The sequence below is a fragment of the Meles meles genome, chromosome 11 (assembly GCF_922984935.1).
Source record: "Meles meles chromosome 11, mMelMel3.1 paternal haplotype, whole genome shotgun sequence".
NCBI classification, from domain to species: Eukaryota; Metazoa; Chordata; class Mammalia; order Carnivora; family Mustelidae; genus Meles; species Meles meles.
The window spans coordinates 4,050,946-4,066,936 of NC_060076.1; the positions used below are offsets into that span (position 1 = coordinate 4,050,946).

Here is a 15,991-nt window from a genome sequence, read left to right on the forward strand (position 1 = left end):
GTTTTAAATTCTTACCCCAGTTTCCCTTATGGAAACGGAATCAGTGGTGAAGGCACTTGATTTCCTCTGAGAAACCAAGAGTAACAGCCCATTCCCAAAACTGTTTTTGTGACCCTAGGATTGGATTGAACACCAAGTTGAGGTGCTGTAGACTTGGCAGAAATAGCAGCAAGGCCATCTGCTTCACGTCACAGCCGCGTTTCAGCGTCAGGGGGAGACGCTCTGGTGCACTCCAGAGTGAGGAAGAGGTCCGGGCCCCAGGCCCGGGAGTGCTCCCGTGGACTATCTGGTGCTCCCCGGGCCTCTGTGTGTGCATTGTACGCGAGCCTTTTGCCCGCACAGAATCCCAGTCCATCCGATCCAAGAAGCCGTTATGAGAGGAATCGTTATTTTATGTAGTACTATTAAACTGTGATACTTTATTTTCTTGTAGAATTTTTATATTTATTAAAAGAACTCTTCTAGGCTTCTTTTGACAAGACAGACTTTTATCCTGTCGCCCTTGTTCATACGTAAAAACAAACAAGATGAGTAGGCCGCAGAATTCCTGAAAGGACTTCACTGTCCGAGTCTAGCGCTCCAGAATCGTTCCCCAGGTCCCAGTCACAACATGTCTTTGTTCCCTGCGCAGTCAGAAGCGTTGGGGACTCCGCATTTCCCAGGGGTGCCCCCCATGGTCTCCGGGCTTCTCTTCCAACTCCTGGTCTCCAGTCTCCCAGGTGTTCGTGCTGCTACTTTCTTGTCTCATTGGAAGGTGCTGTGGGTGGGTTTTTAGGCATGCCGGGACTCATTCTTTAAATGGTTTATTGACTGAAAGTCAGGGAGTTGCTGGTGCCTAGCCATGAATTCCTCCAGGATTAGCTACTCAGAAAGCGCTGCCTGGCCAGGAGGTGCCCCAAATCAAGACGTCGTAAAATGTGAAAACAGTGTGCATTTTAGAGTTAGTTAAATAAAACATTATGCCCATTTGACAGACGAGGAAACAGGCTCAGAGAGGTTAACTTGACCAAGGTCATGCCACAAGTAAGTACTGCTCCCCTTTCCCGGATTTTTGAATAGGGCAGGAGGCCCCGCGAGGGCCGCTGTTGTCTTCTTTCTAAAGAGGCCCGCGTTCTGATGGTTGTAAAGCAGGTTATTGCTGAGGAGAGTCTAACGGGAAGAGAGGAGCGATGCGTGCAGCTGGGGTTTCCTTCTCCTTAGGCATGCTTTCCCGGCTTAAGTTCTTCCAGAAAAGAGACCAGACCGTGGGAAAATTCTGTGGAGTAGTTGTGTCCGTGGAAAGACGGTTTAGCCCTTTGGAGTCTGGGAGGCCTTTGGGAATTCAGTGAAGGCTTTGGGACTCTTTTTCTAGAATAGTCACACACACACCCAAAAGTTAGGGCTCTCTGAAACCAAGCCTTCCTGCTCCACGGTGTTAGCCTTTCGAGACAGAAGCAGGACTCTAGGTCAAGTGTCCAGGGGAACTTCTGGGGTGACAGGGCTGTCCTGTGTCTGCTCCATCCAGCGCATGAACCGCTAGGCACGTGTGGCCCCCGAGAGCCACGTGGTGAAGCGGCGGACATTCTTTGTCCCCGGCGGTGACCAGTGCTCTTTTCTAGTAACATGGCTTCATGATTCTGTATTTGAACTTGCTTTTTCTTTAATGGATTCTTGAGAATCTGTTCGTGAAGTGTACTCATTGCTACTCGGAAACGGGAGCAGAAACTCAGCTTCCCAAGCCTCTGAGTATTCTGGGTGTGTGATTGTTCCCTTCTCTGTTTCCAGGAGAACCAGCACTGGAACCACCTGATCCAGGACGCCCAGAAGCGGGGCGCCATCATCAAGACGTGCGACAGGAACTACAGGCACGATGCAGCCAAGATCCTGAAGCTGAAGCCCGTGCTGCAGAGAAGCGCCACGCACCCGCCCGCCGTCGCCCCGGAGGCGTCCAGACCCCTGGGCGGCTTGCCCAGCAGCAGGCTGGACAGCGAGCTCGCCAAGACGTCCTTCACGTCCCTCTACCACACGCCCTCGGACTCCAAGGAGTCTGCTGGTACCGTCACGGCAAAGGACCCTGAAAGGCCCCTTATTCAGGACTGGCTTCGGGACCCACGACTGCTTAGGAGGCTGGGCCTGGACCCCGAGGCCAAAGGGCCGTGCCTCAGGGATCCGCAGCCCTCGAGCCCCCAGCATCCCGGGGCGACACCGCCCTCGGGGGAGCCGGGCTTCCCCGGGAGTCCCCAGGATCTGGGAGGCGCGCAGCAGTCCGCTGCCAGGGGGGCCGCTCTGAACAACCACAAACCTCAGGCGCCCTGTGAACCTCCAGCTGCTGGGACCGAGGTCTCCGCAAGTAAAAGAAGATGTGACTGGGAAGGAGGGCTCAGCTCCAGGAGAGAGACGCGGGCTTTCAGCGAGGGCGACCAGGAGAAGTGGAGCCCGGAGAGCCACCACTCGAAGAGGAACCCTGGCTGGGACAAGGGGGGACTGGAGAAGGAGGATGGCGGCTCAAAGAGAAGAAGGCTTTTATGGTAAAGCCGCGTGGCACAGACTCTCCGCCGCCGCGTCGTTGCAGACTTAAGATGACCAGCTCACGGGACTGTCCAGATGAGATGATTTTTTTTTTTTTTTTTTTGCTCAAAGGAGTTTGTGTGCCATTGGGAAACATGGAAAGTGCACCCTGACCCCCTGAGCCTCGTGGTTATTTGCCATAGCTGTGTCTGCAGTATTGTCCTTGAAGTCGGAGACTTCAATGTTGATCCCTTGTCCTAAGATAAGGGGTCAGACGGGGCAGGTGTTGTAGGAGTTGAAATGTACATTTGTATAGCAAATAACAAATCGTTTTAAAATTTAATCTAGTAGACCGCTTTTCTTTCTCCTGCTTAAAATGTTGGTCACTTCCAACAGAACAAATTTTATATTCACACAAAAACAAAAAGGCAGGAGGAGGAGGACAGGCCCTTTCAGACGTTGTGCAGTGCAGCTCCTGGAGGAGGCCGAGTTCAAGCACGGCCTTGGGTCAGACGGCTCCGGTTCGAGTTCAGAAAACAAGTGTCTCCGGGGGAGCCTGGGGGCAGCCGAGTCGTGTTAGGTGCAGACCTGTGGATGTTGGATGTTTTCCGATGAGGCTCCTTGGCCCAAGATAGTACCCCGCCCTGCCGAGGCCAGCCTCCTACTCCAGGCAGCACCCTGTTTTCTTGCTGAAATTCGAGTTCCCCTTGACATAGACGAAAACGAAACGAAAGAATAATTCTTGACCCACCATTCAGATGCCCCCAGCGTAGTGTGGGTGTCCCGTAGCTGGTGGGTGACAGGTCCCGTGGTTGCTGGGTCTGGAGTCCCACAGGGGAGCCTGGGGAGCTGCGTGTTAGACGTCTCCCCAGGGGACCCGGTCACCGACCCTGCTGCTTAGGATCCAGGAGGGCCGGCCAGATAGAATACTGTAGGCGGGAAAGAAACAGCCCTTCCAGGGAGAAGGCTGAAGGGAAGTGCAGACAGGGGAAGTTGGGGCCCAGGAAGAAAGTCGACAGGTTTCCTGTGATCTTTGGAGACTGTGCTGCCTGATGAAAAGACCCCACTGTTGCAGGGTCATCTGGTAGAGGGGCTTGTGTTGTGGGACATGGTGCGCTGGGGAAGGGGACGTTTGAGTACGTGCACGGGGTGGGGGGCGGGTGGTCTCTCGTGGCGAAGTCCAGCTTTGCAGACACACACAGACGTGCGAGCATGTTACAGCTGCAGATGGCGCTTGTCGGAACTAGTGGTTTGTGGGGAAGGCTGTGCCGCCCGGCGGCGGATTTGGGGAGGGCGACAGATCGCGAAGATCAGTGTGCACCGTTCGAAATTTTGCCGGCTGCTTTTAGGCAGGGGCTTTGTGTCAAATTCTACTGCAGCTTGTTATTAAAAGCTTTAAATGTTTGTCAAAAGTTTAAACATTCTGCTTCTTCATTACGCACATCGCCCCCATGGGGGTCCGGACACCTGGTGACGTCGAGTGGACACCCCTGGCCCTCAGGGAGGACACGCTGTGCCCGCAGAAGGCGGGTCCCCGGCCAGCGGGAGTGCGGGGCGAGCTGCACCCTGTCCAGCCAAGGCGTCTGTGAGCTTCCTGCTTGTGCCTTTGGCCAGAAACGTCTTTGTTACTTTGATTGACTTTCCTATTACTCCTCTTGAGCAAAGTCTTGGTGGTAACAGTTTAAAGGGTCTCAACTCCGTTTAGAGAGTTCCCCATTCCCAGGCCTTTGCGGCTATGTGGACTTTGTGGGCTTTGTGGACTTTGCGGCTATGCCTGGACCATGGTCCTTCCCGGTGAGCCTGTCCTCACACGGCGTGTCCATCCGCTGGTTCCCCGCGCTCCCCTGTCGGAGCCTGTGTCCTGCCAGCCTTGCCCCACGAACACAGCCTACCTGATGCTGCACTAAAAACTTTGTTTTTCCAGTTGGGAAGAAAATGTTGGCTTAAAGCCTTTCACATGCGGCTGCCCCCTGCCGTGTGGGTGAGTGGTAGTTGCCCTCCTTGCAGAGGGAGGAATAGGGCTCTGCTCCGCCTCTGCTCCGCCTCTGCTCCGTCCTCAGCCACAGCGCTCAGAGCACGTCCTGTCTCCACTAGTCATTCCTCTGCCAGGAGGACACTCCGCTAAAAACTTGTTTTGCTGCCCTGTGTATAATTTTCCCTGGATTTATGTGCTGGTTTATTTGGTTCTGTTTTCACGTGTCAGCAGGAGCGAATGTGGTAAGTACATATGAGTAACCTCCTGTAAGTGGGTTTTATAACAAAACTACTGAACTATTTCCTAAAATTCGTTGCGCAGATGATAATTTTTTTGCTGCAGCTTTGACTCCTTCCGTGCTCTGAATTCACAGCTGGGATGTGGTACACAGTTGCCCTCTTTGTGAAAACGTCCATTTTAACATTTTAAGAGAAACTGGTGAAGTTGAAACCAGAAAACTGGCCTGAATTAGGTGCCATTCAGGGTCCGTGTGCTCCGCAGTGGGCTCGCCGCTCAGCCGCCGCGCGGTCTGTCCGGAGGTAGCGTGTGGCGGGGGTTTGCTCTATTCAGGTCTGTTCTCCCCCTGCCGCCCTCGCAAGCTCGTGGGGTGACGGAGTCTCCTCTGTGAGGTCACGAGGCGTGTCAGCAGCAGCCCTGGTGGCCGGTCCTATTTGGGAGCGTGGCCCGACCGAAGAAGACGCTCACCTCCAGGCAGAGGCTGCGGAGGGTCGGGGAGGCCGGGCGGGCGCGAGCGGAGCTCCCAGAGGCAAGACGGGTGCAGACGTCCAAGTCGGGGTGACTGCCGGCGGCCACAGAAGTGGGGCGCGCTTCGACGAGCCGTGGCTGCAGGCGCAGCGTGGGACAAGGCCCCGCTCCTAGCAGAGGGCGCTTGCTCGTTCCAGATGCCGGAGCAAGTCCCCGGGAGGGTGAAGTGACGACGGATGGGGGCAGGGGTGAGGGCCCAGGGCTCCGACGGCCATTCCGTCCGTGGAATTCATTACCGCCGCATCTGTGGCAGGGACTTTTAAAGGCCCTCCTGCCCGACTCCCACGCAGTCCCCGCCACCTCCCGGGGGTCGCCATTCATCGTTGGAGGAATAAATAATTCAGGGAGGAAGCTGAAACTGCGCTTCGGCTTACGCAGAATTTACGCGTTGTGCGGCGCGCGGCAGCACTTTGTGTACTCGGGGGACCCGTCTGTCACCCACCCTGGCCTGTACGGAGGCATCTGCCACGTCAAGGGGCATAAATGGTATCCGTAGACAGATGGGGTGCTGGAGGCCCGCCGGGCGGTCCGCGTGGGCCCTGCTCCCCGCGCTCAAGCTGGGCTGTGCTGGCGGACGGGGCCCCCTTTGTGCTGCAGCCGCGTTCCCGCAAAGAGAGGTGTTAGCGTGTCATTTTCTCTTTTTTAATTTGTGTTTATTTTTTAAATTTCAGTGTTCCATCGTGTCATTTTCAACCTGGGGACCCGGTTCAGAGTCACCCGGAGAGCTCTGGAAGAGTTCCACTCCTGGGCTCTGCCCGAGGGTTTCTGACAACGGGTCTGGGCCCAGCACTCGCTGCCTGTTTTGTTCCTTTCTTTTTTTTTTTTTTTTTTTTTTGGAAACTCTTAAACTCCCTCGCAGCTGATTCCGAGGAGCACCCTGGCTCCTAGGGGTCAGGAGCGAGGAGCAGCCCTCGGGCCCGTGGGGGTCACGTCTGCCTCCCTCAACGCGTTGTCTCCCCCAGGAGCCCCAGACAGGGCCAAGCCCACCACGAAAGGCCATCAGGGGGCCTTCGCTTTTGCTCAGATGACGGTTCCCAAGGACAGCAGGGCGGGGGGCGGCGTGGGGGGAAGGAGAACTGGCAACCGCTCGGGGGACTCTGGGCCCTTAGAAGGGAGGACATCGGGAGGGAGTCCGCGTGGCCAACGAAGCCTCTAGAAGGCAGCCGGTGTGGCGCTGGTCTGGCGGGGAAGGCCGCGTGGCTGTTGTTTAGGCGAGGGGACCCCGGCGTCGGGGCTCCATGTGGGATCGAAGCTACTCATGGCCAAGTCCGCTGGGCACGTGCACTCCCTTCGTGATCGCTGGAGTTTTCCCACCAAGCGCTGACACCCGAGCCACCGTTGTCCCTGCGGGGACTTGCCCGGGTGCCGGAGCTGAGAACTCGTGGAGCTGCGGTTCCGGTGACTGGAAAGCCCTTGCTCATGACCCCGACGGTAGGTGCCAGCAGGACCGAGGGCCAGACTGTCCCCACGCACACAGACAGGCCCGAGAGGGACTCGGTCTTGACCGGACGGGGGCAGCTCGGCCGTAGCTCCGCCCTGGCCACCGGCAGCCTCCAGGCCCTTCACTCGACCTGAACGTGCAAATTGGGTTTTGAGATCCTCATGACCTAATCACGTGCCACAGGCGCCTCCTGTCACCGTCGCGTGGGGGGCAGAATGTCGACGTGGGAAGGCGGAGAGGGGGACACAGACCTCGTTCCACGGCAGTCGCACGTCGTCAGCTCGGGTGGGCAGAACTCGCTGCGGGTTTGCTTTCGGACGGGGCGCGGGAGATCCCGCGTGACACCTGAGGCGAGAAAAGCCGCAGCCTCTGGTCGCTTTTCCAGCACCTGGGCCGGGAGACTGTCCGGCTCCAGGACGGAGGGACCCAGCGTCTCCTGGGGGCCGACCCCCGTCTCCGGCAACGCGGGCAGACGGTCAGGGCTCCGGTCCACCTCACGGCTTCAGCTTGCCCTCGCTCTCCCGCTTCCCCTCCCTCCTCCTCCCCTAACCGCCTGCCTGTGGACGCCGAGCTGCAGCCCGAGGCTTGAACACGATCGCCTCGGCCATGTAAGGCCAAGTCCAGGAGGTAATTCCTGATGTTGATTTTTTTTAAAGATTATTTATTTGTTTGTTTGTTTATTTATTTATTTATTTATTTGATAGAGAAATCACAAGTAGGCAGAGAGGCAGGCAGAGAGAGAGGGAGAAGCAGGCTCCCTGCTGAGCAGAGAGCCCGACGCGGGACTCGATCCCAGGACCCTGAGACCATGACCTGAGCTTAAGGCAGAGGCTTAACCCACTGAGCCACCCAGGCGCCCCCTGATGCTGATTTTTGACAGGAATTCTGCTTAACCGAACTCCCAGACACGGACAGCGCTGGTCGCTCCCAGTAGCCGGGTTGCTAGTCCCGCCTGCGCTGAGGAGGGCTGACTGGAGCAGCTGGGCATGGTGGGAACACGGGCTGCGGGGGCGTGTGCTCTCTCTCGGATCTTCTGCTCCGGGGGAAGCCAGCTCCTTGCTGTGAGGACACTCAAGAATCTCCATGGGGAGAGGTCCTCATGGGGAGGAGCCTGCTTGTGCCAACAGCCAGCGGCGTCAACGCGGGCAGCGAGGGCGCCGTCTGGGAAGCGCACCCTCCAGCCCCAGTCAGGCCTTCGGATGGCACAGACCTGGCTGACGCCCTGACGGCCGCCTCGTGAAAGTCCCCGAATCAGAACCACCCAGCTGAGCTGCACTGGAATTCCTGACACAGAACCCGTGTGACCTAAATGTGGGCCCAAGGTTCCCCCCGCCCCCAAGTCAGTGCTTTTCCCCCAAAAAGAAGGAACTAGAAAGAAGACACACGGCGTTATGCTGGGCACAGTCGGCAGCTCTCCAGCTCAGGCGGGCAGGGAAGGCTGAGAGCGGATGCGCGGGGCAGAAGCTGGCGCTCCAGACCAAAACGGGGACCCCACTGAGGACAGCACGGAACCCAGCGGCGGGAGCTCGCCGTGAGGCGGAGGGCCTGGCCAAGGAAGGCCGGGTCCTGCGGGTCCTTTTCAGCTGGCGAGCGGCCGAGCCTTACCCTAAGGGCAGTAGGGAGCCGTGGAAGGTTTTCAAGCAACGTAAATGCCTTGATGGGAACCCCCGTAGCCGGCACTGTCCTCCCAGCTGATCTTGGGGCTTAGAGACTGGCCCTCGGCTCGAGCCACCACGTTACAACCATCAGCAGGGGCGTGGCTAATGATGGCACCTCCTGGGCAAGACCCCCAGTACAGTTTTCAGTCGTTTTCTCTCTCTTTTTTTTTTTAGAATTTACTTGACAGAGACATAGCCAGAGAGGAAACACAAGCAGAGGGAGCAGCAGGCAGAGAGAGGGAGAAGCAGGCTTCCCGCTGAGCAGGGAGCCCGATGTAGGGCTCGATCCCAGGACCCTGAGATCATGACCTGAGCTGAAGGCAGAGGCCTAACGATGGAGCCACCCAAGCAGCCCTTCAGTCGCTTTTCTTGACCTGGAAAAGCTTCACGATATCATGGCAAGGGGCGGTCATATTTTTCTACTCTGTGTGCATGCATGTGTACACGTAACACACAGATTTTTTTAATAGGGAAAAAGAAACCCTAAAAAGACATTTGCCAGTATGTTTAACAAGGACTAGGTAGTTGGGGTTTGGTTTTTTTTTTTTTTTTTTTTTAAATTTTTTTTTTTTAATTTTATTTATTCATTTGACAGACAGAGGCAGGCACAGAGAGAAAGGGAAGCAGGCTCCCCGCTGAGCAGAGAGCCCACTCGGGCCCAGGACCCTGGGATCATGACCTGAGCCGAAGGCAGAGGCTTTAACCCACTGAGCCACCCAGATGCCCCAGTTGGGGTTTTTAAAATAAGTTTTATTTGATAGAGCATTCTAGATTCACATCAAGAGGAGAGGAAGGTACGGAGTTTTGTCCGAAGACCCTCCTCCCCACACACCAGCCTCCCCACCGCCTCCGGCCCTCTCCGGAGGGCACATTTGCTGTGGTCCCTGAGTCCATGGTTTGCATTAGGGTTCACTCACCTGCATTCCATGGGTCTGGCCGATCGTGTGATGACACCCGTAGGCCATTCCAATGTCACACAGGATGGTTCCACCGCCCTAGAAATCCTCTGTGCCCTGACTATTCCAGGGAGTAAATGCAAGTTTATTCCAGATAGACTTTTTTTTTCATCTTTCTATTCGTTGTACAGTGAGCGTGAATTATTTTTTTTATTTTTTTTTAAAGATTTTTATTTATTTATCTGACAGACAGAGATCACAAATAGAGAGGCAGGCAGAGAGGAAGGGAAGCAGGCTCCCTGCTGAGCAGAGAACCCGATGTGGGGCTCGATCCCAGGACCCTGGGATCACGACCGGAGCTGAAGGCAGAGGCTTCAACCCACTGAGCCACCCAGGCGCCCCGAGCATGAATTATTTTTATAGTAAAACTGGTTTTTTTTTTAAAGATTTTGTTTATTTGACAGAGAGAGAGCACAAGCAGGCAGAGTGGCAGGCAGAGGGAAAGAGAGAAGCAGGCTCCTGGGTGAGCAAGGAGATGAATGTGGAACTCGATCCCAGATCCTGGGATCATGACCTGAGCCAAAGGCAGCTGCTTAACCCACTGAGCCACCCAGGCGCCCCCCAACGCACTGTATTTTAAAGGAAACACCAGTTCTTCCAGTCATTCTGTCTTACAAACGGCAGTGTCCCAGAGCTTTCGAGAAAGGCTGTGTTAGCAATATTTTCCTCACGCCCTGTGAGCCACTTCCCCGCGGTGGGCTCCGGGGTGTGGCTGCCCTGCACAGGTGCTCACCGCCCCCAGGGCTCTTGAGGTCCCCTGTGGCCGTAGCCACCAGGTCTTGGGGCCTTCCCACCCAGGACCCCCGGGGGGGGGGGGGGGGAGGCGGGGCGGGGACTGCCGGGGCTCGCAGCATGGATGGCCAGAGGGGCAGCTGCTCTACAGGAGACACGAGCCGCCCTCCCTTGCCAGGATCGGGCCATGTGGGCTCCACTTCAGGAACAGCAGGGATCCCTGCCGTGCCAGGTGCGCGTGCCAGGTGCGCGTGCCAGGTGCGCGTGCCAGGTGCGCGTGCCAGGTGCGCGTGCCAGGTGCGCGTGCCAGGTGCGCGTGCCAGGTGCGCGTGCCAGGTGCGCGTGCCAGGTGCGCGAATGCGAAGGGACTTGCCACCGGCTGTCGACCCGCTGCACGCTCCCTGGGACCCACGGGGGAGTGGGGGGGACCGGCCTCGGGATCTGCCCCCCAGCTCGGCTCCAGCTCGGGTGGGCGGTGGGGGACAGTGACCTGCGCTGCTGCCCTGCGGCCTCGGCGCACGCATTGCAAGAGGCAACGAGCCAGGAGGAGCTCGCAGGTGGGGGAGCAGGTTTTCTCAGACGCCCCCCGCGCCGCGGTGCGCAGCGATAAATGTTATTTGTACGAGGGTCTCGGGGAAAGGGGCGGAAACCGCCCATCTGCGTCGGTCATTCTCAAAGCCGGTTTGACCTGGGGCCCTTTATGGACAAGGGCCCCTGCGGTGTCCCCAGGGACAGAGAGGCATCGAGCCGCGCTGGGGCCGACCGTGGAGGCATTGCGTCATCCGGGAAGACGGCCAAGGGCACGGGGAAAATCCCGTTTGTAAACCGAGGGGCGGACTTATCCGTTGCCACCGGGCTTGCGGCCTCGCTCCGGCTCTAGCGCGGGGCTTTGGGCCACTTGCCCCCTCTCTGAGCCTCATCTGGGTAACGGAGATGCGTTTGTTTTCTCTGTTTCGGCGATTTTATGAAGGGTATGGTGCCGCCTCTCTCCTGTGATTTGAACCGTCTTTTAGGGTCTCTCCGTGGGGACGCACACAGCTCCAGTCGAGGGGTTCTCCGGCGGAAGGTTGCAATTTGGGGATGGGTGGGCCACTTGCGTCTGTCGCGAGCCAAGCGTGCCCCGTGACGCCGCCTGGTGCGCAAAGACGCAGCGATCCGGTGCGAAAGGTCAGTCGTGCCGCGGCTGAGGGGCCCCTCCCGGTCACCCAGGGCCACCTCGGGCTGCTCTCCCAGGGCGGGGCTGCCCTGCAAGCCGCGTAGCTGGGCTCCTGTGGCGTGTGGCCGGGTTTTCCCGCTTCTCGCTCACTGTCCAGTCCTGCAGTGGTCACTCCTGCACGCGCGCTCTGGTCCCCGGTGCTGGACTTTCTCGGGCCGCGCGGAGCAGAGGGACTGCCGGGCCAAGGCACATTAGACTAAACCGTCCGCTGATGGACGCTCCCGCCGGCAGTGCATGCGAAATCTCGTGGCCCCGCGACCTCACAAACACTCGGCGCTACCAGAATTTTTAAAAAGCTTCTTTGCTAATCTGATGGGGGTAAAATTTGTATTTCCTGCGTTGCCACCGGGTTGGTCTCAGGTTTGCTGACCATTTTCTTTCCCTCCTCCAGGGTCTGCGGGCTCTCGTCCTCCCCTCCTCGTTCTCTTGGGCTGTTCGTTTTCTCCCTTGATTGTTGTTGTTGTTGTTGTTAGAAGTTCTTATATTTTCCATGTTAATTCATTATCTCTGCCAGGCATTTCCAGGATCTTGTCTCCATCACGGCTCGCGCTTTTTTCCTCGCGTCTTTTATGGTACAGAAGATTTTTATTGTAATGTGGTTGAATTTATCGGTCTCCTAAAGCTTCCAAAACGTTACTTTGCCTTCAACCTCTTGAGTTTATTTTTATGTATGGCATGAGGAAGGGATACAGTTGTATTCCCCACTTCTCAAGGTCCTGGGATCGAGCCCCACATCAGGCTCCCTGCTGGGGGGAAGCCTGCTGCTCCCTCTCCCACTCCCCCTGCTTGTGTTCCCTCTCCGACTGTCTCTCTCTCTCTCTCTGTCAAATGAAGAAATAAAATCTTTACAAAAAATTCTTTTATTTTTTTTTAAAGATTTTATTTATTTATTTGTTAGAGAGAGAGAGATCACAAGTAGGCAGAGAGGCAGGCAGAGACAGAGGGAGAAGCAGGCTCCCTGCTGAGCAAGGAGCCCGATATGGGACTCGATCCCAGGACACTGGGATCATGACCTGAGCCGAAGGCAGCCGCCCAACCAACCGAGCCACCCAGGCGTCCCTCTTTCATCGTTTTCATCCAACTTCTTGTCCTGAAAATTTTAAATGTAAAAGAAAGTGAAAACAGTGCAATGAAGACCTAAATTCAATGAAGGCGTAAAGTACCCGGGTTCCGCAGTTTCCGACATCTTACCTCGTTATGCTTCCTTGTTCTGTTCATCCGTCTCTGCTTTTGGTTTTCGCGCAACAATGTCAAAGTGTGCTGTGATAATCATGATATCTCACTTCTACATACTGGAGAATGTATTTCCAAGGAATGAGGACTTTTTTTTTTTTTTTTTTTTTTGGAATGAGGACTTTTTAAAACACAGTAACAGTACTGTTATCAAAATTGGATATAATTACCTAATTTGTGTTCAAATTTCTATAGTTATCCTAAAATGTACTTTATGGCTGTGTTTTTGAAAAAAGACTTTAATTCTGAATCCAATCAAGGATCACACATTGCATTTAGTTGCCCGGTCTCTTCAGCCTCCTGTGTGTAAAACGTTCCATTCCTTTGTAAGTTTTTTTCTGTGTCAGTCTGTCATGGTACGGACATTTTTGACAAGTAAACTCCAGGTAGCTTTTAGAATGCCCCAGAATCTAGATTCGTTTGATTGTTTCCTTGTGATTAGAGTCGGATTAAATATTTATTTTTATTTTTTAAAAAAATTCATTTATTTGAGAGAGAGAGTGAGAGAGAGAGCATGAACAGGGCAGAGACAGGAGAAGCAGGCTTCCCACTGAGCAGAGAGCCCAATGCAGGACTCGATCCCAGGACCCTGAGATCATGACCTGAGCCGAAGGCAGAGGCTTAACCCACTGAGCCACCCAGGCGCCCCTGCATTTCTGTTTCACTGCCAAACACCCCTTGATATTCAGGGCCAGGCCATTATTGTTTTAAAAGGACAAATAAAGTAGAGGGAAGAGGCGGCCGCGTGCAGTTCAAGGTGAAAATCTTGGTTCTGCACCAGAGAGTCTGGATTTGCATCCCAGGCGCTCTTTCTTCCTGGCTGTGTGGCTCTGGGCCGCTTGCCTTACCCTCTCTGTGCCGGATGGTCATTGTTTCTTTGTGCCTTTCTTCCGGCTGGGGAGGAGAGACCATCTCCCTGGGTGGAATGGAAATTGCTGGGCACAAGGCTGAGCGTACCTGGTGAGGACCCAGCAGGAGGCAGACCTGGGGCGAGGGCAGGGTCCCCGGAAGCCTCTGGGCCCACAGGACACGTGCCTTCAAATAATCTCTTCCGCCTAAACTCCCCGGAGCTGGGTTTTGTGCTGTGCCTGAGCTCTCTGAGCAGGACACTTCTGGACGCTCGTGTCGTCCTCAGTCACCTGGTCATGCTGACAAAGCCCACTTCCAGCTCCCTGGCCGGGATTCGGGAAATAAGGAAGGTCAGGCCCAACCGCAGTGGGCTTTACAGTTGCCCCCCCACCCCCGTCCGTGTACGTTTGCTTTAAGGAAAAGTACTGGAAATGGGTATCAGAAGATATTAACTGTTATTAGCTCCGAACGGAGGATTGTGGGTGATTTTAATTCCAAAATTATTATTATTTCGCTTCTTTGTATTTGCTAACTTGCCTACGGTCTGATTTGTGTTTTGAAAAGGAAAAATAAAGCTTTCCTTCCCTGGGCCTTTGCCCTGAACTCTTCCGGCCTGAGACGTGCTGAGACGTGCTGGGGTCCCTCTGGGGCTGCTGAGGGGGGCCGGCCTAGCCAGAACTGTGGGGGCTAGGGCAGGGGTGCAGGCGTGAGATGACCCCCTTTGAGCCCTGCCCACCCAAGCCTGCCTGGAGATGCCGAGGGCTGTTCCCCAGGCGCCCATAAATGCCTCGTAAGTGTGACGCATGGCAGGGAGGCCAGAAATGCTAACACAGCAGTCCTGCTCATTTAGAGGGGGCGAGTGGGGGCAGGGGGCGAGCCGAGGCTGCCGCAGAGGGGCGGCTGGGTGGGGGAAGACATTTCCCTTGACAGCAGAGCTATTCGGATGAAGCCCAGCTCCCCAGGGCTCCTTGCTCTGCCTGCCTTGGAGCCCGCTACCAGGACTACGTGGGGCACAGGGTTGAAGGGCAAAGCAGGCAGGAGCAGAAGCAGAAGCAGCTGCGGGCCTCCCACCCCCAACCCTCACCCCAACCCTGGGCAGCTGCCCCCCGGCCTGGGCTGCTGGGCTCCGGAAGCAGGCTGACGACTCAGCTCCTGCCCCCCGGCTCAGCGAGTGAGTGTGGTTTCAGGCCAGTTGCTTCTCTCCTAGCCTCCCTTGGTGGACCTCCTCTTCCCCGTCTGTAAAATGGGTATGACAGTCCCTTCTGCCTGGGGCCGTGGTTCTCCATCTGGGCCTGTTTGGCTCTGGATCCGCAATGCTTAAAAGCACTTTCGGTTTTCACCCCAGAGAAGGAGCTGCTCCTGGAATCTTGTGACCCGAGGCCAGGGATGCAGCCGCCTTCCCGGAAGTTTCCGGTCCTCATGTCAAAGGCGCTGAGGGTGGGAAACACACGCTAGGGTGAGGAGGGGCATTCGCTTGTGCGCGGGAGCCGGCGGTGAGGATGACAGACAGCTGTGATCCGAGCTGCGGAATGGGGACCTTGGCCTCTTGACCTCCAGAGGCAGGGCTCCGGACCTGAGCTCAGGGACAGGACGCGCTGTTTAGGAGAGGCTGGGCTATGACTTCGGGTCCAGCTGAACTTGTTTCCCCTTCTCCCTGCTGCCTGGAAAATGTCAGAGTTTTCCAAACGGCATCTCTCCCTCCAGCCTCCAGCCAAGGTCAGGGACTGGGGCCGCTGCTCTGATGTACGGGTCGCCCACCTCCCCGGCCTCACTCAGACCAGCCCCAGGGGGGCGAACACAGTGCTGGTCTGGCCGGGAGAGGTCGGGGAGGGCAGAGCGGTGCCTGCAGAAGCCCTTTTCCTCCTAGACCCCTCAGGGCCCGTCCAGGGACATGCCCAGGGCGACACAAAGGGGGAAAGTGTGTGCGTGCACGTGCAGAGTTGTTGGTACTCAGCCCAGAGACCCTTCATGGGAGCCCCACCCCCCGCATTGCTGTGTTGGCCTATTCACAGCTTACGGCACCTACCTACTGTACTGCAGGACTGACTGTAGCCCCCCCAGGCAGGATGGGGCCAATGGCTGCGGGACCTGAAGACGCCCCTTGCTTCACAATGGGACTTTTGCTCCAAAGTCCCCGCAGTGAACCAGGCTGATGGGGGACATCGGTGCTGGACCTTCCCCACGCCCCACACCCTAGTCCCTCACTACCTCAGCAAATGCATATCCGAACCCCTGTCTCAGGCTCTGCTTCTCACGTGGGGCCCGGACCTAAGGGGCGTGTTTGTGTGTGTGTGGGCGTATATTACTGTGGTGCCTTTGTATTTAACATCGTGAGGAGGTGGAGGAAGGCGACCCTTGTTTCCAAATTGTAGCCACCGGTACTGTGTCTAGCGGTGGCCGAAGGTGGCTTGAGACGGCAAGGCCCGGACACTGCAGGCGAATGCTGTAATCCCTTGTCCTCCTCATGGGCAGTGTTGGGGCGGGGGGTGGCAGGCTGCAGTCGAGAGAGGAAGGGCGTCAGTCTCCCCGTCCTCAGTGGACTCGGGGGCCGGAGGTGGGGGAGGGGGCAGATGCCGGTGAGGAGAGCCAGTAGATTAAGAACCGAAAACTCTGCGCCAGACAGAAAACCTTAATTCCAGTGTTTTAATCACATCAAGATTTATTTTTTTTTCTCTCACA

General features: G+C 56.4%; 1 protein-coding gene across 5 annotated transcripts in view; it reads left to right on the top strand.

Annotated features, from left to right (window-relative positions):
- The window catches only part of SETX (senataxin), an 82,733-nt gene extending 78,840 nt beyond the window's left edge, over window positions 1–3,893 (top strand). For 4 of the 5 annotated variants that reach the window (XM_046022019.1, XM_046022018.1, XM_046022020.1 and 1 more), the window contains one exon: window positions 1,765–3,893. In XM_046022019.1, coding sequence (XP_045877975.1) covers window positions 1,765–2,511 — 747 coding nt within the window. In that variant the 3' untranslated portion in view covers window positions 2,512–3,893. The remainder of the gene's footprint in view (window positions 1–1,764) is intronic. The other variant, XR_006820693.1, reaches the window with a different exon arrangement.
- Window positions 3,894–15,991: the final 12,098 nt, after the last annotated feature.